This window comes from Colletotrichum spaethianum (assembly GCF_022836535.1).
Source record: "Colletotrichum spaethianum MAFF 239500 DNA, contig03, whole genome shotgun sequence".
Lineage (NCBI taxonomy): Eukaryota > Fungi > Ascomycota > Sordariomycetes > Glomerellales > Glomerellaceae > Colletotrichum > Colletotrichum spaethianum.
The window spans coordinates 628,884-652,671 of record NW_026054773.1 but is presented as its reverse complement, the minus strand read 5'-3'; the positions used below and the strand labels follow the sequence as shown (position 1 = coordinate 652,671).

The 23,788-nt window shown below is 51.0% G+C and overlaps 6 protein-coding genes across 6 annotated transcripts; 4 read left to right on the top strand and 2 right to left on the bottom strand.

Annotated features, from left to right (window-relative positions):
• Positions 1-1,212: 1,212 nt before the first annotated feature.
• On the top strand, positions 1,213-2,307 carry ColSpa_01662 (uncharacterized protein; the record flags this gene model as incomplete). Its single annotated transcript, XM_049267874.1, has 1 exon — positions 1,213-2,307. One exon carries the CDS (start codon positions 1,213-1,215, stop codon positions 2,305-2,307), a length of 1,095 nt encoding a protein of 364 aa, XP_049123831.1.
• A 4,790-nt stretch (positions 2,308-7,097) lies between these two features.
• ColSpa_01661 (putative oxidoreductase DltE) lies at positions 7,098-7,889 on the top strand (the record flags this gene model as incomplete). Its single annotated transcript, XM_049267873.1, has 1 exon — positions 7,098-7,889. The coding sequence occupies one exon, from the start codon at positions 7,098-7,100 to the stop codon at positions 7,887-7,889; it is 792 nt and encodes a 263-aa protein (XP_049123830.1).
• Positions 7,890-11,536: 3,647 nt separating this feature from the next.
• ColSpa_01660 (alpha-galactosidase D) lies at positions 11,537-13,426 on the top strand (the record flags this gene model as incomplete). The annotated part of the gene is made up of 4 exons (XM_049267872.1): positions 11,537-11,921; positions 11,973-12,246; positions 12,312-12,455; positions 12,520-13,426. 4 exons carry the CDS (start codon positions 11,537-11,539, stop codon positions 13,424-13,426), a joined length of 1,710 nt encoding a protein of 569 aa, XP_049123829.1.
• A 260-nt stretch (positions 13,427-13,686) lies between these two features.
• On the bottom strand, positions 13,687-14,966 carry ColSpa_01659 (uncharacterized protein; the record flags this gene model as incomplete). Its single annotated transcript, XM_049267871.1, has 4 exons — positions 13,687-14,181; positions 14,241-14,427; positions 14,489-14,698; positions 14,752-14,966. 4 exons carry the CDS (start codon positions 14,964-14,966, stop codon positions 13,687-13,689), a joined length of 1,107 nt encoding a protein of 368 aa, XP_049123828.1.
• Positions 14,967-17,862: 2,896 nt separating this feature from the next.
• Positions 17,863-18,572, bottom strand: ColSpa_01658 (uncharacterized protein; the record flags this gene model as incomplete). Its single annotated transcript, XM_049267870.1, has 2 exons — positions 17,863-18,296; positions 18,389-18,572. The coding sequence occupies 2 exons, from the start codon at positions 18,570-18,572 to the stop codon at positions 17,863-17,865; spliced, it is 618 nt and encodes a 205-aa protein (XP_049123827.1).
• Positions 18,573-20,521: 1,949 nt separating this feature from the next.
• Positions 20,522-22,355, top strand: ColSpa_01657 (vanillyl-alcohol oxidase; the record flags this gene model as incomplete). The annotated part of the gene is made up of 2 exons (XM_049267869.1): positions 20,522-21,750; positions 21,803-22,355. The coding sequence occupies 2 exons, from the start codon at positions 20,522-20,524 to the stop codon at positions 22,353-22,355; spliced, it is 1,782 nt and encodes a 593-aa protein (XP_049123826.1).
• Positions 22,356-23,788: the final 1,433 nt, after the last annotated feature.

The window sequence follows — 23,788 nt, the reverse complement described above, 5'->3', positions numbered from 1 at the left end:
TCTAAAAGAATGCATGTATCAATATATTCCCGCACACACTCCCACAGCATCCATCTACCATTGTGCACTTGGTATCTCATTGACACTGGATCATGCTCAACCTAATTAGCAGAGCTGGGCTTGATGACAAACGGCTACAAAGCAATTTGACTCTATGTTAAGCGCGTTTATTGAATGTATAGTAGTCGTTGCTAGAAAGTTACTCGTGAACTCTAGGACAGGGAATCCAATACAACACTAACAGGCTTGTTGCATACACCGGCGGTTTCTATACCTGAAGCGTCAAGAAAACGGCCGTGGATCGTGCCACGAACGGTTGCAAGGCTAGCTGATGTCTAAACGTGTCCACAGCGGTTAAACAGAAATAGGGGCAAAATTTTGAACTCTGAAGATGGGCGAGGGAAAAGCTTCGCGAGAAAATCGGATGCATCGGAGCCTCAAATAGACTTCTTTAAGCTCGTTAAGAGAAAACTGCTGACAGAGCCACCGATCACTCACAAAGAGCAAGTGAATCGATCTCGGCAAGGTTACCCGATGACGTTGGTCGATCATCTGGTACCAACTCGTTTCTTTGTCATGGCGGTAATTAGTTATGGTTCGTCTTGGCACTTCGTGGGAGACCCCCATGTATCGTGTAGGGCTGAGCAGCTGTTCGTTCAGTACAGGACCTTGCAATGGGTTTAAATTCGTGATGCTCTCGCACGCACCGTCATTGTCAGAGTTCTCAGGACATCCCTGAACGGTTTACGAAAGATTTGTTAATCCCTCTTTTCAATAATGCCGCTCATTGTTACGAATGTTACCCCGGCAAGCTGAAGAGATTGAGGACCCCACAAAGTGGATGTTGCACGACGTCGCGCAACCTCGACGAGAGCATCAACAATATTCGCGTAAACCTCTCTTATCTTGTTGACCCCAGTATTTACTAGACTCAAAGTCGTAAGCGGGAAGGAGGGATCCTGACTAGCTGAAATGAGTTATAAGCAAAAGTTTGCACGTGGGAGTGAGCGTGGGAGACCGAGACCTCCGAACCGCTGTCAATTTGTTTATAACGCGGCAACGGCCCGGCCGCCGTAGCGAGAAATTGAGGTTTCTACCCGTTCCCTCCTCGGCCCGTTCTTCATCACTCCCGGTCAATCACACTTCACTTTGGTCTTTTCTGGCTAGGCGCGGCTCCCACGACCTTTTAGCTTGACCACCAGCATTCTCAATATGAAGACCTCGATGAACCCCATCGTCGCTTCGCTCGGGCTAGCCATCGCCCGCAGCGTCGCGAACGCTGCCCCGTCCGCGTACGCCACCAACCACACCGCCGGTCCCGAGTTGAAGCACTGGCCAGCGGCGGCAGCGAAAGCGCTCAACACCATGATCGCGGCCAACGCCAACCAGAGCAACTACGCCGTTTTCGACATGGACAACACCAGCTACCGCTTCGATCTTGAAGAGTCACTGCTGCCGTACCTCGAGAGCAAGAACGTTCTCACACGTGACGCCATGGACCCGTCGTTGAAGCTCATTCCGTTCAAAGACACAGCAAACCACACTGAGTCACTGTACAGCTACTACCTGCGCCTGTGCGACATCGACGACATGCTTTGCTACCCGTGGGCTGCTCAGATCTTTAGCGGGATCCCCCTTAGCGAGCTCAAGGGCTACGTGGACGAGCTTATGGCACTCAACCACACCGTCAAGACTACCTACTATGAAGGCGATGTTGTGACTGCTTACGAGGTCAGCCCTCCCAAGGTGTTCACCGGCCAGGTTGAGCTTTACAACAAGCTGATGGCGAACGGCATCGAGGTGTACGTCATTACCGCCGCATCTGAGGAGCTGGTCCGTATGGTCGCCTCCGACCCCAAATACGGCTACAACGTTAAGCCCGAGAACGTTATCGGTGTTACTCTTGTCATGAAGAACCTGACCTCGGGCGAGCTCACCACCACGCGCAAACAGGTCAAGGAGGGTGATTACAATGAGGCGTCCAACCTCGGACTTGTCATGACGCCCTACCTGTGGACTCCCGCTACCTGGATGCAGGGCAAGTGGGCGGCCATCCTCACCTACATCGACGAGTGGAAGAAGCCTGTTCTTGCTGGTGGCGACACCCCCGACAGCGATGGTCCCATGATCTTCCACGGTGTTGATGTGTCCAAGGGCGGAATTCACCTCTGGGTCAACCGCAAGGACAGCTATATGAAGCAAATGAACGAGATGATTGAGGAGAATGCTGCTGCCCAGAAAAAGGAGGGCCTCCCTGTCACAGCGGATAAGAACTGGGTTATTGTCACCCCTCAGGACATCCAGTAGTCACATGATTACACATGGCCACTGCAATCCAAGATAATAGACATAGAGCCACAAGGGCAAAAAAAAACAATACGACTAATGCAATGCCATTGATTTTATAATTATAGACCCCTCATGTCTCTCGGCCTCATTCTTGAGAATTACAGTCCAGCTTACAACACTATCTTGCAAGTTAAAGTGCTGGTGAGATTGGACTTCGTAAACTTGCACACTAGGCCTCATATTATAGCGTATATTTGAACCTGATACTGAGAGACAGAGCACGAAACTGCACAAGACTGTCTTTGGACCGAAAAAGAAATCCATTAAGGGAAAGAAGGGGCGAAAAACATTGGAAGAATTCAGGAATCACTGCCTGCAGCCAATCCACCAGATTTTAATGGCCATCTAGAGACCATCGAAACAAAAACTTAACGCAGGAACACCTCGAAGCCAGGCACTAGATTGGACGATCTGGGAATCGAACGCAGGACCACATGGGCCATGCCTGTTGGCGGAGCCGCGGAGCCGGACGATCATGGATGCCCTCGGGCCGGCGACGATTAGTTCGAGGACGAGCTCGCCGAGCTCGTCTAGCTCGAAAATTTCGCTGCGGGATTCCGGCCGCACGTCAAAAAGACCTAGTGGGACCAGGACTGCGTTCTGAATCAGTACTAGACCTACAGCTAAACCAGGTACAAGTTGCCTGCTGACGCCAGTGGTGCCGTTATTGATATATATCGTTGCGTAGCTTCAAGTATAAGCACTTTGTATACTTAGTTTCTATTAATAAGACGAACAAGCTGGTGCTTTGGATAAAAGAGAAGCTTAGGTTCTATTAAGGCACGTCGGCTTGTCGTCTAAGTACTCAGAAAGTCTATCGCCTCACGTAGCAACATGCGGTTAAGTCCCTACCCGTGTTGTCTACGCCAGGCTTTGCGATATTGTCTAGTGTTTGGCTAAGAAGCTTGATATTCTGTCTGACCGCAAGCAGAAAAGGTTCATACTCTTCTACGACGAGGCCATCCAGCTGATCGACAATGACACGGCTTCCAGCACGTGTTACGAGAACGCCAAGCAGCATCACCTGGTGTGGCTTCTGTCGAGGTGTTGCGCCGAGTTTTTTTGTCATGCTAAGCGGTCATAATACCACTAAACCAATCGCCCATTATGTGGTCTAGCCAGGACTTGATCTAAGGACCTTGAGTCGAAGAGGTGAGTTACGCATGGCAGCTTGCTCGAGCGCTTAGACTCAAGTGATAACCAGCTAAACCATCAGTCCACCCTGTTTTTGCAGATTCTGTTGGCAGGTCAACTCAGGTTTCCAGAACAGATCGCTGAAGTCATGGGAACATTGGAAGCCTAGCTGGGTTGAACGTTTCTGAAGCTGACTTAGCTTTAGCCAGCTCACCTCTCTACAAGAAACACAAACGACGCAGAAGCAAAGCGTTCAATTCTGCAGTCATGTCCGTTTGTGAAAAATTCCGGTCCAAAGTAGATAGACACACTGAGGTAGGGCCGGTAGTCTTCTCTGGTTCTCTGCCTACGTTTTACAAATTTACTCAGAAGAAATAATCAGCCTAGCATCCGTTCAAAGACGACTCTCTTGTTTGCGCGCCTACATAAATGGAAATAGACACAAAGTGCCATCTCTAAATAAGTAGGCCAGGTTATAGTAAAACCTTACACACAGCCATGCCCTAATGTAGGCAGGTCGATAGTTGGGAAACTGTCTAAATAATTGTTACAGATTTGTGGAAGCTGATTTGCTTCAACCGAATACACTTGCTTGCTCTCTGACCCCACCCATATCCCTGTTAATGCAGAATCCTTGATAGAAATGTAACATAGTAGTTTGTTGAACAACCAACCAGCCGTTTATCCCCCCGATCCTATTGCTGATTGGCCTCTTCTATTTTCGCTCCGCCCTCGGCGGAAGATTTAGCGAGTTACCCGGCACTCGACAAGCAAGGGCACCATGGGAGTCTAAGGATCGGGTCTCGTTTGGAAATCAGTTGCATAATATTGTTTCTCCTAATGCAACCGGCTGGGTCTAACAGGGATTTGAACTTGATCGGGCGGGAATCCCCGTACATGTGCTCTTGGAGGAAAGACACCTTCTGTACAGGGCGCAAAATTCCGAGAGGGGATAAGGAAGGCTGTTTCCAATTGAACGAGAGACCCGTGTAATGATCAACTGGCGCCTAGCCTCTACAAACCCGATACAGAAATACCGTATCCACAAGGCACCTGCCATTGGCTTCGCTACAGATAACACCCTCCAACCCTACATGTGTCGAAGTGAGGGGCATTCGGCCAGCCCTCGTCTAGAAATATGCCGTGGTATCCTTTCAAAGTTGTTACCTCTCTAGAGCTTTGTCTTAGAATCCTCGCGTAGAAGGAACACCAAATCGAACTCGGCCGTGACATACCCAATCGTTGAGTGAACAAAGCAACTCGTTGCCCCCAACATGGCACAAGCTGTTCATAGCGACGTTAACCCCGACAGGGTTGACCGAGAAATTGAGATCATTGCGGAAGAGGTGAGCAGATAAACCCATGGCTGACTGTGTCATTTCGAAGTAACTGACTTCTTCATAAAGGATCACCGCGATGATATTTCAGACATAGGTAGTGTAAGAGAAATAAATATTCGCTCTGTCTCATTACCTGTGTTTGGATCCCATCTGACGCTCTTCTAGAGTATAGCATCGTCTACTACAAGTGTGTCAAGCTCCATTCTTGACCACAGGTTTGAGAATGGAAGAACCTACCACCGATATAAGGACGGGAGTATGTTCACTCTTTCGCTCTAGGTTACTGATTATTCATGCCAAACAAAAGACTGACCCAGAAACTTCCAAGAATACATGTTGCCGAACGATGCAGTAGAAATAGACCGACTAGGTGGGAATTCACCTCCTTTGCCGAGCTCTAATCGTTTGCTGAACTGATGAAAAGATAGATTTGCAACACCATCTCTTTAGACTTACATTTGAGGGCCGGCTGGGCAATGCGCCGCCCATTGAAGAGGATGCCAAAGTTAAACGCGTACTAGACCTAGGATGTGGTACGGGACTTTGGGCAATTGAATATGGCGATGAACATCCCGAAACTGAGGTACAGAGTCTCCTGGACCCAAATGCCCAACAGAATCCTGACACTTGCCAGGTCCTTGGTGTCGATCTTTCTCCTATTCAGCCCGAATTGTAGGATGCCACCCCGCAATGCGAAAAGCTAGTAACGACTTTGGAGAAGACAATCGCTAATCAAAGCAATAGTACGCCTTCCAACGTCATCTTTGAGATTGACGATATCGAAGAACCATGGACCTACGAGAAGCCTTTCGACTACATACATAGCCGAATGATGAACTCCAATATTGCCGACTGGGACGCTTATGTCAAGAAATGTTTCAAGTATGTCTCCATTTTTTCCCTCTAGAACTTCACTCTCTTCGCCACCTCTGCTTAACTTCATCACTTGCAACAGCAACTTGTCCCCAGGAGGATACCTAGAGCTCAATGAGTGCGATATCGCACCATGCTCAGATGATGGGACTTTGAGAGCTGATTCCGCAATCTCGAAGTCTGTTCAGTTACTTCAAGAGGCCTCCGAGATGTTTGGGCGTCCTTTTAAGCCAATGAAGGAACTCAAATCCGTATTAATCAAGGCAGGCTTTGTTGACGTTGTTATGCAACAATACAAGTGGCCGACAAACGACTGGCCATTAGACCCCAGGTTCAAAGAGATTGGAAGCTGGTCGAACGATAATATTTCGTCTGGATGGGATGCCGTGTGTATGGCAAATTTGACCAGAGCTCACGGATGGACCCGAGAAGAAGTCTTAGTCTTCATGGCCCAATGTCGCAAAGAGTTCTCGGACAGATACATACATGCTTATTTGTCCATGTAAGTTACCAATGTCACATCAAGCACTCACCTGATCTAATCCTCGCTAGTTGGTCGGTCTACGGCAGGAAGCCCCTATAGTCTGATGCATCGTAATTTACGTAGACTCATAGGGATATGGATTATTCTGTGGAATTGAATACTGAGCTAGAGCTGAAGGTGGTTTGTGTTTATGAAAGATTTGTTTATGTTGCAAATCTAAGGAGGGATGACAGCATTTTAGATTAGTGTAAGCGCTGAAAGCTAAAAGGTCTGGAGCAATGGAGTGGCTGCGAGGTCGTAAGCGGCTGCGTCTGATACGTCTACCATGGTTGACAATTGCCTGTTGATTGCTCCTCGCGACATTCCAACGTAATTATCAAATGTGTTTTCCAGTGAAACGGACCACTGAGTGGCCACTGAGTGGGCAATGTGTATGTGCAATTAACAACAAGCAGCTTGAAGTCTTTTCAGGAACAAGAAAAGTACATCAGAGTTGTAACATTATCCTGCGGTCGATAAAGTGGTGTTTCTAGAACGGGTAAGCTAAGTAGTTTATGGCACAACGTCGAGACCATCTTCAATGTGGCCTTGACATAATTAACTAGTCCACAATGACGTCGTCATAGTAAGACTTAGCGTCATCACTCCAAAAATTTGGAATTAGTGGATGACAGCAAATCGGCATCACCACCACCTGAGCGTGGAGTTTAGGACTCCACTGAGTGTGTGTAATCAATCCCCTTTGTGGTTCGCGGCTCCAAAGACCGGAAGCTTCAAGCATGTGAAGTCCTAGATCGGCTATATCGCATATAACCGACGACGACTTTTCTACTTTATCTTTTCCTAACGAAGACATCCCAAATTGCCTCCATAACCTTCAAGCAATAAGTTTACATAATAATCCAATCGTTACAAAAATGGCACCCTCTAGAGATAATTTGGGCTTTGAGTGCGCCGTCATCACCGGCGGCGCCGGAGGCATTGGCAAAGCGATGGCCCAACACTTCATCTCAAAGGGCAAGAAGGTTTTGATTGTTGGACGGACAGAGTCTAAGCTCCAAGAGACAACGAAGGAAATTGGAGCCGCCGGGTATTATGTCCTTGATACCGGCGAGGTCCATACAATCCCGGACTTCGTTAAGCGCATCACCGAAGACCATCCCGAACTGGACTGTCTGGTCAACAACGCCGGTGTCCAACGACCTCTCGAGATCTTGAAGGACGACGAGTTTCTCTCAAAGGCGGATCAAGAGATCAATATCAACATTCGTGGCCCGATGCACCTAGCCCTGGGCTTGCTACCTCACTTGCAGACCAAGAAGTCCGCTCTTATCATCAACGTTTCGAGTGTCCTCGGCTTTATCCCATTCTCCATCATCAATCCCGTTTACAACGGGACCAAAGCTTGGCTGCATTTCTGGAGTATGAATCTCCGCACGCAGCTGAAGAACGGTGGATCAAAAGTCAGAGTGGTAGAGATTGCGCCGCCGACGGTTGCCACAGACTTGCACCGCGAGAGATCAGACCCCAATGACAACAAAAAAGAGAACAACCCTAACGCTCTCAGCGTTAATGAGTTTATAGAGGAAGTCTCCAGCAAGTTGGAGAATGGAGATGAGACCATTGGGCCAGGCATGGCCGGGGAGGTCATTGACCGCTGGTACGGTGCTTTTGGAGAACAATATGCGAAGGCGGCTGAAAGCAAGTAAATGTGTATTCGTACAATCTTAGCGGGAGCTTTGAGGCCAATTTGTCCTGCCAGAGACATCGATATTTCGCAGAGAATTCATAATCCCTTAACTGAACAACTTGAGAAGTGCACACCTCTTTCACGAGTTATGTAAAATCTTTTAGCTTGAACAGCTAGCAAAATGCTGTGCGAATGTTTCTATATCCGTAAACACAATCCGCAATAACTCCATGAGAAGCATGGTAACTTAGGGGTAGAGCGCCTGGCTGATAACCCCAAGGTCCCTGGATCGAGAAAGGTCTTGCTATCATCATTTCTGAGCCTCAATAACGTGACTGTGACTTGAGCATAGTGGGAAATGACACCAGAACGAAACCCCAAAAGGAGGGGGGAGAAGAAAAAACTGACAAAAGCTGGCTAAACTGGAAAGGACTCGTTGTTGCGCTCCTTCTGGTAGGACATGGGGCCGTGTCTTAACATATAAACGCGGTCTCCACAATAATGTTGGATCACGCGCCATGGCATCTCCGCACTTCGCCAAGTAATAGCAATTAACCAGCCTCTCGTCATATTCTCAGGGTTGTCGAAGGGCAAAACGCTGCCAGAGGCTGAAAGATTGGCAACAACACCATCTCCAAGATGTCATCACGATGCATTCGCTGCATCGATCTCACAGTCGAAAAGTTGGTCGAGCTTGCCAAGAGGGAATTCCAGGCACAAGAGTTCCCCAAAGAGGCGTACTATGAACACCACGCATCGTTCGATTCACTGGAACAGGCCGCCCATGATGGATGCGATCTTTGCTGGCTCATTCTTGATTGCTTCAACCGTACGCCTGGATCCGGAGAACCTTTAGATTGGCCAAGCAAATGGGATGATGCCCCACATACCTCACAGAAAGGTGAAATGCAGACAATGTATTCCATTGCAAAACGCCTTGAGGTATCGGACATCAAACTTGCGATCAATGCCACGCATCTATATAGCTGGCAGCCTGTAAAAGATGTCCAGGTTTTCGACGAGATTATGGTCCAAGTTGGACACTCACATGCTGAAGACGAAGATGGGTTTGGAATATGGGGATGCCCTGTTCTGAAGCTCACCATGAGTGCCCCCAGAGGTGAGTAGCCAAACCACTCGATGACCCAATATCATGAAGTCGGTGCAAATTTAAACCTGACTGAATGTTCTTGACAGATGATGCAGTGCGCCTTGAAGGGTGCAGGATTGGTCGCTACGAGGTGGACCCAGACCTCGGGTCTCCCACAAACCATGACCTTACGAGACGATGGATGTCAGACTGCCGAAATTCGCATACCAGCTGTCTTTCCCACCAAGTCCATGAGCTTCCTACCAGAGTCATAGATGTTGGAGGCTGTTCTCATCCGAAAAGTGCTCGCTTGATCGCGACAAAGGGGAGGAAAGCCGATTATGTGGCTCTGAGTCACTGTTGGGGCGGTGCGATCTCTCCTCTTTTGACGACTGATACTCTGGTTGCGTTCCATGACCGCATCAGCATTCCCGAATTGCCTGCAAACTTCCGCGATGCAATCGCAATAACGCGCGAGCTTGGCCTTCGCTTCTTATGGATAGACTCTCTATGTATTCAACAGGATTCGCAGACCGATTGGGAGACAGAATCAAAGAAGATGGGCTCGGTCTACCGTAACTCTCTAGTCACGATTTCAGCTATGACGTCGGTAGGAAGTAGAGAAGGAATTCTCAAAACAGGCTCAACGCCCCCATCATCAAAGGAACTTGTCACTCTTAGGGTTTTCAAAGACGTTAAGAGAGAGCAACAGATTCGCGTTCGCCGTAAAGATCCCAACGAAGAAGACCTTCGGGGTCTGGACAGAAATAGTGCGTTGACAACGCGTGGCTGGACCCTCCAAGAGTACTTGTTATCACCAAGACATATTCTTTACGGAAAAGACATGGTCTACTGGAGGTGCCCTCAGGAATTTAAGTCGCCAGATGGCCTGCCGTCTGGCAACAAATCGCCGCAAACCTCTTACACCGAGCTGACGAAAGTCATTCATGCCGATGTTTTAAGCCGGCCAACAACACTCCCGGACATAACGGTTGTTCTCAGCGATTATTACGAGCTCTTAAATGCTTACAGTGCAAGAAGACTAACTTATGCGTCCGATAAACTCCCTGCTTTCTCGGGCCTTGCGCAACGTCTACACCAAGCCATTGGGGAGACTACGTAGCCGGTCTCTGGACTGCAGACTTCAGGAGGGGGCTACTTTGGCATGCTGAGATGAAGTCCTGCCAGCATCAGGTCCGGCCATATCGCGCGCCTTCATGGTCCTGGGCTGTCACTGACGACATGTTTGTTTTTGAAGAGTCGAGAGCTCTGGCATCAAGCTCATCGAGTGCACAGCTACTGGAACATAATGCCATTTTAAGAGCCCCTGATAATCCCTACGGCGAGATTCATTCCGCGAGGCTCATTCTCAAGGCTTTAACTAAGCCATTTGCTCGTAGTCGCCAAGTTGTAAACAGTTATGGAGACAGCAATCAAATTGGGATAGCATGGTTCGATGAGCCTGTGGGAGCCGAAGTCAGTACGTACATGGGCTCTCCTAGTCTGTTTCGAGTCACCACAGACGGAACCGACTTCATGGTTTCAATAATAACAGGTCCGGGTAACGAGACAAATTGGGAGGCAGACCTCAGCCTTGTTTACGAAGAAAAATACACCTTAATGCTGGTCCACACTGATGACGATATGGAGGAGGGCGCAGAATGGTCGAACTCTGCGGCACTTTGTTTAGTTCTTCAACAAACACAGGATGAGCCCGAGACCGCGTATGAGAGGGTAGGTTATGCTAGAATAGAAACGCCGAAGCTGTCATGGTTAAAAACTTGGGATTGGCGAGTCTTGGTATTGGTCTAAAATGGGTGTAGATCAACAACGAAGTTCCCAGTATACACAGTTGGGGAAGTGTAACTCGCGCATATCAAGTAACCTATATTGTACAAACTTCTGTCATAAATAGCATATCAAGGAAGTTAGATTGCATTCGGGTACGTCGTTCGTATCAACCTTGTAAATTTAGTCTATAGTGATTTCTATCAGATCCTATTGCTCATGTAAGTAATCCCTGTTATTATTCGAACAGGATTGCTACTGCGCTGCGGGAAAGCAAAGTCATAACCGGTCGATAAAACAAGTTTAGGTTCGTTACACTTTGCCTATAATTCGGTGCGGGGCCCAACGTACTGTTTGATCACTGACGTTGCATCGTATTCTATAAGCGCTCGCCTGCGAGTGGTTGCGAGGGTCTCGACGGGGCCCTTACCCCGACAAGATTAGTCGACCGACGGCTTCCCCGCGTTCTGACCCCTCAAGCCGCCCGCTTTCTCATGCGTTTCCCGTTGGGCGACAAGCGGGGAGCTTAGCAGTGCCGGAACATTATTTCAATGGTGCGCGTAGAGTCGTGATGACCTCACTTGAGCCTTAGTGAACAGCTCATCCCCGGGGAAGACGGGGCCGGGCGTATGGGGTTGTGGGGGCGAGGTAGTACTGCGTGACCTGGCATTTGGGCGGATGGAGCTATAAGATGAAGATGAAATAATTAGCCGAACAGTTATGAGCGATTGCCATTGAGAGGTGTGGTGATTGCGACACAAAACTTTTAAGCCCTCAGCACTCTAGCCATGGCTTCCACTGCGGTTACTCTATTGACGGTTCTCGCCGGCCGCGCCTTGGCCAAGACGTACAAGACGCCGACACCTCAAATGGGATGGAACAGTTACAACTATTACAACTGCTACCCAAATGAAACCATCATCAAAGAGAACGCGCATGCATTGGTCGACACAGGTCTTGCCGAGGCTGGATACACCACCGTCACAACGGACTGCGGGTGGCCGGCTACGGAACGGGCAGCCGATGGGCAGCTCGTGTGGAACCCGGAGCTGTTTCCATCCGGCGGCGGCAAGGGGCTTGGTGATTATATCCACAATCTCGGCCTGAAGTTTGGGGTCTACTCTGGCGGTGGCTACTTTCAGTGCGGCTCTACAGACCAGCCTGCCTCTCTGAGTGAGTGAGCAAAAGTCAGTGCTGTCTAGTCGGCTAACTATTATTGGACAGACCACGAGTTCACTGATGCCAAATCATTCGCCGAGTGGGGCGCAGACTCCCTCAAGTATGGTCAGAACCTTGTCTCGTTATCTACATGTGCTGATAGTTCGCCCAGATATGACAATTGTTATGCCGTGGAGCCCGATGTCATGGTAGACTATGTCCACCCAAAAGCCGTTTCTCCGGATCGTTTCGAGACAATGGCCGATGCGCTGAACACGACCGATCGCGACATCCTCTATCAGGTTTGCCAATGGGGTACCGGAACTGATCTGGGTATCTGGTATGTCATCCTTTACGCCCGCTGCTCCTTAATTACCACAAACGAAATACTGACCTTTATAACAGGGCACCGAAGATTGGGGGCAACAGCTGGAGAATCAGCAACGACATCTACAACGGTTGGCGCAGTATTTGGCGCATTACCAACCAAGTCGTTCCCTTTTACAAGCACACCGGCCCGGGTGCTTTCCCTGACATGGATATGTTGCTGTAGGTGGCGCCAAGCCCATTTAACGATTATCGAGAGAGTCTAATAGAGGTATAAATACCTTAGCATCGGCCTCAACGCTTTGTCAACCGTAGAGGAAAAGTTTCACATGGGCATGTGGGCCATCAACAAATCTCCCCTTACCCTGGGTTCTCCCGCAATCCCTGGACTTATCCCGGAGTCATCCCATGCTATACTTATCAACAAGGAAGTCATTGCCCTTAACCAAGACTCTCTTTCCAAACAGGCTGAACTCATCCGCCGCTATACGGAGGAGGAATGGGACGTCTGGGCCGGCGAACTCTCTGGCTCTCGTCTCGTGGTAGGCCTCGCGAACTGGAAGAATGACTCTCAGCCCGTCAGCGTCGATCTCGCCGCAGTTCTGGGCATTAACTCTGCAAAGGCCCGTGACGTTTGGGCAACAAGTGACATTGGTACCATCTCGGGCACCTACGAGACAACTCTTAGTGGTCACGAGCTCAAGTTGCTCGTGCTTTCAGACCTCTCAGAATCGGAGGCGGTCCAAACGTCGGCCGGGTATTACACGGCCACTGATGCCAAACTGACCGGCTCGGCTTCTAAGGTTACCTGCGCGGACGGACAGTGTCTCCCGAGTGTCACAAAGGTGGGGAACATTGGGTCAGGGGCCGCGGTCAAATTTGAGGGCATTTCGGCTAAGTCAGAGGGCAAAACGCTCCTGGGCGTTGACTTCATCAACTACGACGTGGCGCTCGACTCCGCCTGGGCGTTTGGGTCCAACACCCGCAATTTGACGATCTCTGTGAATGGAGGAAGTGCGAAGCGGTGGGCTTTCCCCATTTCTGGCGGCAACTGGTTTGAGACTGGACGCTTATTCGTCGAGGTCGATGGTTTCAAGGGCAACGCATCTAACACCGTCGAGTTTATGTCCTTTGGAAGTGCGTGGGCACCCGACCTGGTTGGCTTGGAAGTTTTTGAGGCCACGAGAATCTGAAGGTATCCGTCGCCATCATAGTTCACAGAGTAAGAAGGAAATGTAACTGGAATCTTAGATCTATTCTTGTCATATGTGAGAGGCCTAGTTTATTGACTTTCCCCTTTATCACGGAGGGTCATTATACATGAGAAGTAACAGGTGTTGTGAGTAAAGCACAGGGGTATTCATAACGAAAACAACCTTGATGAACGCATTTCAAATCCAAGCCCGCTGGTTTCCTTTGCAAACATTGGCATATCGACAGAATGTATTGCCAATTAATCCTTTTTTCCTGAAGGTTCAGGATGCCCAGCGTTGCTCGTCAACGAGTCTTCGTCGTCGACTCTATAAAACGAATTGCCGCTTGCGGCATGGTCTTCAAACGATGAGGTTTGGTTCGACTTGCGCGAATCGACCCGAACTTCATCGTTGATTTTTCGACTAACGTCGCTTCCTCCATCGTGCGTCGACTCCAAATCTCTTTCTGCGGGAACCGTGCCGATACTAGCTTGGTGGAAACTCTTGAGGCCTCCTGTTTCGTGGTGACCTTGCGCTCGGTCGTTGAGGTGGGCTTGGTGGGATTGTTGGCAACCAGAGTTGCCATGTGGGTAGGAGAGTGAGTTGAATCTCAAGCCACTGTCATGATCCTTGGCCAGACGAGTGATCAGGGAGGCCATGGACATTTCGATATTAAGCTTGACCATGTAGGCGACGGGGTGGAACTGGACGTAAACAACCTGGTTGGGCAGCGACATAAGACCGATGAGCATAGCCTTAGAGCTGTGTCAGCCTTCTGGGCATGTTCCATAAGAACACACGCTAAACAACTTACATCCATGGCGATTGAAAGAATCATGAGCTTGGCATTGAAGCCAACGAGAGGCTTGTACTTGACCAGGCCATGCTGATTCAGGAGGCGGGTCTTGACCACGCGCAAGAAGTACCAATTGAGACCAGCGTCGACAATCAAGATGAGGATTTTAGAAAGACGATCCCAGTAGTGGTTGATAATCACGTAACTTGGAAGACTATGTTAGCGACTAGGTGTAAAGTGACAGAGGGATGAGAATGATTACTCACGTCTGGCTGGCTGGCGGGTCGAGATGGGACGGAATCCAGATGCAAAATACGGCAATGTTAATCAAAGTGATGACCAAAGCTGTTCCCCATTTCATGTACTGGATGATCTCTTGACTCTCTGCAATAATAGCAATACGATTGATAATGATTTGCATCAACAGCTGAATCTCCCACACCCATAGGAAGAGAATGAAGAACAAGACCGGAACCCTGATGTCTCTGTTAGCGCGACCTTTATGGACATACTCTATGACTTGACTTACGTTGGTCCAAGGACGCCATCTAAGAAAAGCCATCCGATTATTGCAATGACGAAATTTACAACAATTTCACCCCATAACATGTAAATGTATATGCTTCGTAGAGGATTACGGTTCCTTCTCGTCTGCTTTATGGCCTCCCATACTGTCAAAAACCCAAAGCCAATGGTGAAGCCAGCGGCTAGCGACGCAATCTGGTAATCGGTTCTGGTCGCCATGGTGGAATATCGATGAAATCTGAACCAAGAAGAGTTCGTTCGTATTAGTACCGTACCCAAGGTCGTCGAGATGCAGTCCCGTCCGTCGCCCGGTTCCTGGAGACGCCGGGTAGGTACGCAGGGAGAAAGGAATGGAAGGAGAGCAAGAATAAGATGTCGTCTAGTCCAAACCAAAAAAAAAAAAAAAACGCTACAGGAATGTATTCGGGGGATGGACATACTTTAAAAAACAAACGAGCACCGGAAGCAGATCTGCTCCCTCGACACACTCCGCTGCCCACTCTTTCTGGCTCGGTCAGATAGACATTTACTTTTGTCCAGCGCCGTGGCAATAACAGCAGGCTTTGTTTGCAATCCCAAACGGTAAAGGCAGTCTAGGCCGCGACGGGAATCAAGCCCTTTAGCCGATGCGGCGACTAGACCAGACCAGGAACCCACAAAGTGGTGACAATTAATAGTGCCACTTCTCTAGCTTGACGCCACGCTCTTGACATTTGCCGGGCAGTGTCTGCGCCAAATAGTCGTCAAGGGAAGTGGCACTAAGGCACTAGGACTATACTAGGTGCTGAATTATGGACAGGGTGGTGGGGAAAGAAGGACATGAGACTACAGCCTTGCAATGGGGATCGGATCGGTACCTCCTCGTACCCCTTTCCATCGCCCTCTTTGCTGGTTGAGACACTGGATTAGACCATAAACGGTCCGGCCGCCAAGGGCCTAGGGCGTAGACGATGTTATGAAGCTTGACATTAGCACCGTCGTGTACAATGATTGTCCGATTGGCCCGAAAACCACAGGATCAGCAGGCACGATTGGTCCCCAAGACGCCATAGGTACCTTCTCATGTGCCTTTATCCTTCCATCGTTGATAGCCGGCCTGTAGGTTTGTTGAAGAGATCCAGACGTCGGTCTTGTGAGGGGTCAGTCATACAAGAGGGATCCTCTTCATCATCCGCGGGACCGGAAGACGCACCAGCAAGCATTCTCCTCTTCCGGCTCCCGTCCCTTTCCAATTGTCAAGCTCGCTCCGTGAGCAGAATTTCGCCCAAAAAGAGGAGAAGAGGATAGATGTGATGGAGACAGGACACCGATAGGTTCAGCGTCTGAAAGCGAGCCAGTGAATAATCGTCTGCGACAGCGATGCGTACTGGGGGGCTCGAGGAGGAAAATGTTCAGGGGATCAACAGATCGACATGCCTACCTGGCCATGACGGATGCATCTAGGAGACCGTGCGCGGCTCTCTTTTGATAGGTTAACCTAGAAGACGCATCCACCAAGAGATGATGGAATGGGGGATTGCAGCATCTTCCAGTGTCTCTCTGAGTCGCCCTGTCTCTATTCACCTTAAACTCAACTCTAAACTGGGCGAGAATGGGGGCTCGAATGGACATTAGTATGGCGCGTGAGTTTCCGGCGCGTTGCCCAACGAACCGAACTATTTCCATTGTGAACGAACTAGCATCTGCAACTGGATTGCTTGGACTCCGTGGTCACGTCCTCAAATGCCGACTCCCGAAGAAGACACAGCTGCCAAGCGATGTATGAACCATATCCAGAGTGTGCTCCGAACCATAACATCATGCATGGGACAATTGCAACCCCTCGAGCGCTCTGAAACATTTCTCACAGGTCCCCCAGCATCTGCAAAGATGGCGCATGGTCCGCTCCGGAGGTATTTTCCACGTGGAGGAAGGCTTCGTTCTAGCATCAAACAGGACACGAAGGCCGAGACGGTCCGGCGATGGCAGCGTCTCATTGGGGGCCAGTACCGTCATATGGGGAATTTTGACATTGCCGGAGCAGGCGGGCTTTAGGCCGCCAAGGATTCCAGGGGTCGCTCTGGCCGAAGATGCGAAGTACGGCGCGAAACCACTGACATCTTTTCCAAATGTCCCGCTTTCTGCACATGAAGTTAGCGTTACAGAAATGCGGGGAGATTGCACGCTAATGACACAGCAGCTTCGGCATCCCTTGCCCGTCATTGAAGATCACTGTGGTATGCCCATTCTTTCTACGGATACTATCCTCATGCTTACTCTTACAGGCACTTAGCCTCCAAGTCATACGATAAGGGGTTTACCTCGGCAACGAAGAGTTAGCGACGTAGTGTGGTTAGAGAAATGGAAAAGGCTGGCGTAATTCTGAAGTTCGAGGTCTTTAAGTCAATCTTTCGTTCTTCCGCATTAGAACCGGCTGTGGCGTCTGTCACGAGAAAATGGCAATGTCTCGTACTCGTTCTCTTCATAAACCGATCATCTCTGCATAACGATACGGCGCCCCACGTTCTGCAGCATCCTGCATCGAGAAGTACGGTCGGCATTCGTCAATGTTGCTGCCAGTCTGTGATAAGAGAAGAGGCGCTCTCCTTTGACGAACCATTGTCGGTCTCGTGAGTGCATTCCCTTCTTGCTGGGTAGGCCAAATCAGAGGCTCGAGCGTGCCTGGTTGGATTATCAACATCATGGAAGAAGCTAGGACCAGCCATCATCTCCCTCGTCGTGTTCGTGTGAGCGGCTGTGAGTTAGTGCATGCTGACATGCAGGGGATCCCGGGTTGTGAGCCCAATTCCCTCCCAGCTTGCTCGAGCCTAGTGGTACTGCTTTCTAGCGATGCTACTAGTTGCGTCAAGTCAGAGATCACCGAGGAATCAGATGAAGTGGTTGGTATACGATAAGCAGGATATTTCTCAGAAAATTGAAAAGAACATGCTGATCATTCGACTCAGAAGAAAGAAAGAAAAACGCTCAACCTCCGTGCGTGCATCCGGCCCAAAATCACCACCATAGAACGACTTGCCTAAACGCAAACAAAAGACTGACCGTTGATGGCACAAACGCCTTACTCGGCTAAAACCCGCTGAACCACATCATGCAACCCGGGCACGCACAGATGCTGCTATAATCCTCCAAACCCTTTGACAGGAAAATTAAAGTCAACGTGATGACTTTCGGTTTTCATACCGCCCGTGTACGCCGTCTTGTCCGCTCGTCGGCTGGCTTCAAGTCCCGTCCAGCCAATGGCCGCAACAAAGATCCTGCCGGCGGAGCTCGGCGCGGGATGCAGCGAGTACCCACTCGCCACGCCGTTGCAGCCCGGCATCCGCGTCGCCCTCTCGACGATTCCCCGCATAGTCTCCTCGGATTCGCGGCAGTCTTCGAAGCTTAGGGTCTCGACAATCGGAGAGTTGATGACGGCTTGCGGTGCGTAAGGCTTGAATTGCAGCAGGTAGCTCGAGGGTTCTCCGCCTAGCACAGGCGCCAATCTGCCCATGGCCTCGGCGTAGTCTTTTGACTTCTTCCACGTCTCGCAAGCTTCGGCATTGATCCAACCTGCCCCCCAGCGATCGAGTCAGTCTTTGTTTGACTTGAGAGCTCCATCATAGCTACGATTGTAGGTCACGGGCGTGTCGAACTCCACGTACCGGTGATGAGCTCCAACTTCTGTTGGTCTTCGCTCCAGGGACCCCATCGCGTTCGGAGACACCCGGGCTGCTTGTCTAGGGCCTGGAGCATGAACTTGAGCTGTTCCTTCCAGTTCTCGACGCCGCCAAGGACGGGTAGGGTCACCCGCTCGGTGACGGCGTTGGCGAGCTGAGTTGGATCCATTCGTGCTACGTGCGCTGTTTGGTTCCGGTCGACTTTGGCTCAGATCTTTACTGGAGTGCTCCCACAAAGCTAAAGTGAGGTGGTGGTGAGAAATTCGGGGTTGTTTTATGATGGCTTCTAAGCTGCCTCGGGGTCTGGATCTCTAGTTCATGTAATTCAACTGTTTCGCTCTTGTCCCCTCGGAATTATTGGGCAGACAACCCTAATCTTAAATAGTCGTTAGCCAATTTCATCCACGCTGAAGATAGATATGGTCGGCTGAAAGCCAGGAGTTGGAACAGGGGGATGTAAGAAGGCTGACGTTCTACCGATTTTACTGTTCGCCCGACATTCTGGCACCGCAATTCGGCGCTGGACGGCAACCTAAAGGCCGCCGGAGCATCTTTCCCCCTCATACCCTTGCAGCTGTCGCAGGAACCCTCGACCAAAACTTCATATCAGTTCACATCCATCACAACGTTACTCGCATCTATGCAGTAACTCGCAATCGCAAAGACACCTGTCAGCTGCGGCGTGTCATTGGCTGCTGCAAGCACACAAGTCAAACAAAAGCCCAAAGTGGGAAATCTTCCAGAAACGGCTGGTCCCTCGCTCCGTAACCTTCCGACCAACTACGGACTACCGATGCGAAACCTCCTCAGCTGCTTGTCCGGAAAACCACGTACCCCCCCTCCAAGTTGTCTAGGGCTGCAGACTGTATACGCGTTTGGCTGTGTGTCAAGCACGCCATTGGGCATTTGGCAGTTTAGGAACCAGAAGCTTCAAGTTGAGATGATGGATACGGAGAGGAAAAACTCTGGGAGTAAGCGAATGCCTCGGACATGACCGGTCGAGACAGCTGAAAATGTTGGTCGTCAAGACCCGTGGGGTAAGGATAAACAGCTACGTTTTGTTTCATGGGTAGCTTCCCGAAGCAGCGGTAAGACACTGTCAATCACTGCATCCGTCCCTGCATTCTAATGGCGGGAACGCCTGTCTGTGCCAAGATTATGGCTCTACTCCATCCACTTTGAATAACGTTTCAAGACATGACCTCCCACATTGCGTCCACAAGATTCCCTTCCCACACTCTTTGTTTCGTCCGAAAGACCGTCTTCTCTCGCCGAAACTCCTGCCTGCCTTTTCGCATCACGATGCCGCTTTAGTCCTTCACCCAACCCAAAGCGTATTTTACAACGTCCGCCACGTTAGGTGAAAGAACCTAGACAACACACGCTCCTCTTGGTCGTTGGTATGTCCAGCCGAGCCGGGCCCAGCCTCAACTATCCCCCTCCACGGCGGCGCCAACTAACACCACTGACGCGCTCATCCGCACCGCAGCTTTGCAAACCACATAGGGAACATCGTCTCTTCGCGAAGCCCCGTTGTATGTGCGTAGCTTGTTTCATTAGGCGATTGTCGACGGCGAACAGTTGGCCCCATGTCAAAATAGTCTCCCCTTCTCGCTGTCGCTCGCCAGACCCACGTGAGCCGCCTATCACGGACCTGTCTTGGGACGATTCGGAACCTGATTGGGGTTTTGAGCTCGCTGTTGCGCGGGATCCGGACTCCCAACCCGGAGGACGGACCCGAATAGGGCCCGACACGCGACGGCTGACTGTGAACAGAGCCACCTGAATACGAGACCAGCACGGAATGCCCGTAAGACAGACAAAAGGTGAGCTGCATGAGCTCTTCGGCATTTCAGAACCAGCTCTCCGACATGGCACCAAACACTCTGTCAGCACGGTTCATCGAGAGGGCACATTTATGACAGACAATATTAAAAAAAACATGTTTAAATAACCGCCAGCTCTCGGAGTCGATATTGGAATCTCACTCCTATATCAGAACATCTCTAGCATCATTACTCGCATCATTAAGCAGCAGCATTAGCGAAATATTGCATTGTTCAAACTTATACCGATTTTCCTCCTTACTATACATCAGGCATTCCCCAAAGACACACGATGGTCCAGATCCCGGAACCCGTAGCACTCCCGCCTAACTTCACATTGGAGCTATTCCAAAAGTTCATTGTCCGCGCTCAAGAGATCTGCGGCGTTGAAAATGTCCGCGTGGTCCCCAAGGACAAGCCGCTAGAAGGCGACTCGTACCTCAACCAGCCCAAATCGCACGATCACTTCCCCCTCTACGAGAAGTCAAAATTGGTCGCATCGGCCGTTGTCACCCCACGCCATGTCCCTGACGTTCAGGCCCTTGTGGGCCTGTGTAATGAGCTAGTCATGCCCGTGTGGCCCATCTCGCTCGGCCGGAACTTCGGCTACGGCGGTGCTTCCCCACGCGTTCCCGGCTCCGTGGTCATGGACCTGGGACATCACATGAACCGCATTCTCGAGGTCAACGTCGAGGGCGCATACGCGCTGCTTGAGCCGGGCGTAAGCTTCCGCGATCTGCACGAGTACCTTGAAAAGCACAACCTGCGCGAGCACCTTTGGCTCTCCGTGCCCGTCGGCCAGGGCTCTGTCCTCGGCAACGCCGTCGAGCGTGGCGTCGGTGCTACGCCTTATGGCGATCACTGGGGCATGCACTGCGGTATGGAGGTTGTGCTGCCAAACGGCAAGCTTGTCCGCACCGGCATGGGCGGCGTTCCCAACCCGAATGCGGACCTGAGCTTGCGCCCCGACGAGCAGCCGGCCAGCGAGACGTGGCAGCTCTTCAACACGGGCTACGGCCCTTACAATGACGGCCTCTTCTCACAGAGCAATCTCGGCATCGTGACCAAGATCGGCATGTGGTTGATGCCCAACCCCGGAGGCTACCAACCGTACGAGATTACTTTTGAGAACGACTCTGATCTGCCCAAGGTTGTCGATATCATCCGCCCCCTGCGTCTGCAGATGGTCCTGCAGAATGTTCCCTTCCTCCGCCATACGCTGCTGAACGCCGCGCACTGCGGGCCAAAGTCCAAGTACACCAACAAAGAGGGTCCAATGTCAGAGGAGGAAGTGGACGCAGTTGCGAAGCAGCTTGACATGGGACGGTGGCAGCTTATAGGTGCCGTCTACGGACCCAAGCCCGTCCGCGATGTCCTACTGAGTGTCATCAAGCACGAATTCCTCTCCATTCCCGGTTCACGCTTCTTCCTGCCGGAGGATCGCGCTCGCGAGAGCCCACTCCGTGCTCGTGAGCTGCTGATGCAGGGCATCCCTACAGTAGAGGAGCTGAGGTGTCTGAAGTAAGTCGTTCTCCCCAATCGCGCATGGGGCTTTCACTGACGGGATTCACAGCTGGCTCCCCAACGGCGGCCAACTCTTGTGGGCCCCCATCTCCAAGGTCTCGGGCGAGGATGCAAAGAAGCAGCACGACGTGGCCAAGAACCTCATCACCAGCTACGGCTTCGACTACCTCGGTGCATTCGCCGTCGGGATGCGAGAGCTCCGTAAGTATCTCCCGCCCATAATATACAAACTCGCCTCCCAGCTCGGTCAATGGCATTTGCTCCGAAACTCCGAACGGAAGATCAAAACTGACAAAGGCTTCTCAGACCACGTGATTGGCATCCCCTACCGCCTGGACGTCCCCGAGGATGTGACGAAGATCAGGCAGCTGGCGCACAAGCTGATCAAGGAGACGACGGCGCACGGCTGGGGCCAATTCCGCGCGCACACGGCGCTGATGGACCCTGTCGCTGACGCCTTCAACTGGAATGAAAACGCGCAGATGCAGCTGAACGAGACAATCAAGAACGCGCTGGACCCCAACGGGATCATGGCACCGGGAAAGAATGGCGTATGGCCCGCGAGCTACGACAAGAAGAAGTGGGTGCTGGACGGCAACTAATCGATGACCACACTACTGTGCAGCCGAGCGCCTCGAGAAATCCAGGCCCTCCACTTCCCACCGGAGATGTATCGGTGGTGTAACCTGAAAGTGTGGAGACGTGCTCGATGTGAGGTGACGTGTAGGTGATGCCTTTGAACTTGGGGCCTTTCGGAGCTACACGCTGGAGGAGGCGCTGTCCGAGAAAGGTCGAGAGTGCCTAAAAGTTGTACCGGTGCCGGAAAGGCGGCAGTTGAGCACATAGACTGCGACTGACTAGATCTTGCATGGAGGGTTAGAGCACGAAAATGGTGCCGGAGTTGGTTAGAACGAGTCTATTCGGATTTGAGATTGTTGCTAATGCATCTCGATCTTTGTGCGTCCCCGTTGCAGTAACTCCGTTGACCCAGATTGCTGTCTGGCCCTAGTGATAGGTATACAATCTGACCTGGTAGATTGTCTTAATCCAGAAGCAGTTGGGAGATTGTCTCTCGGATTCAGGAACCAGATGTGTGCAGCATTGGAAAACTTGGAATCGTTGGGTGCGACCGGGGTCCGGAGCGTAACATCCGGTGACGCACCCCCGGTCAGCGGCGCCAAGCAAACATTCCGCCGCCCATCACTTTGCACATCAAGCTGTGCGAGCCAACGTCCATCCAACAGCAGGATGGATTAGTTCACTTACCCCGTGGGCGGGTAGTTCATCCAGACTGATTGACTCCCGTTGATCCCACAACACGGACTAGGGTGGAATAACGCCTGGCTTCTGGGTGAAAAAGAGCCTCGGCCCTCATTCATCCAATGTAAGCGTCATCGGTGCCCCCGGCTGCACCCACTGACGGGCCCGAAATTGCTTCTCCGCCTGAACCGTTCGTCCCACTCCGTGCTCACCGGAGACAACTCCGTGAGGTATTCCTGACGTCTGATTGATGACAAGGCTGTTGTTTGGCACAATATCACCAAGGGCACAACCAAATTTTCCCTTTTGCGTCTAGCAAGCTGAGGAATCCCATGTCGCCTTTCCACAGCGTAGCGTAGCGTACCATGGGGCGCGGACTTGGTGTCGTTGCTCGGCACATCGGTCGCCCCCCAGCAAAACACAACGGCTGATGACGGCAACATTACACCCAACGACTCGGTAGTCCACGTGTAAACGCGTCGACCACTGCCGAAGCCGCATGCTTGCACCGCGATGACCGTGAAAAAATTTCCGAGTCTATGAACTCATCCATTGATGGCAAATCATGAGTCTGGTGTGGGGTTTGCGTAGTAGAATCGGGGATCATGGTGAGCTGTGGCGGCGTAATCATCGATCAAACCTGGACGGATATGCTGTAGTCATCACAGCATCCCGGTGAGCTTGTGTGAACCAGATCACCTATATAACCTGCTCGTCGTTCCTGCATCAAAGGGGAAAAAAAAAGCTTCCGCAGAGCATCTCAAACATCCCATTT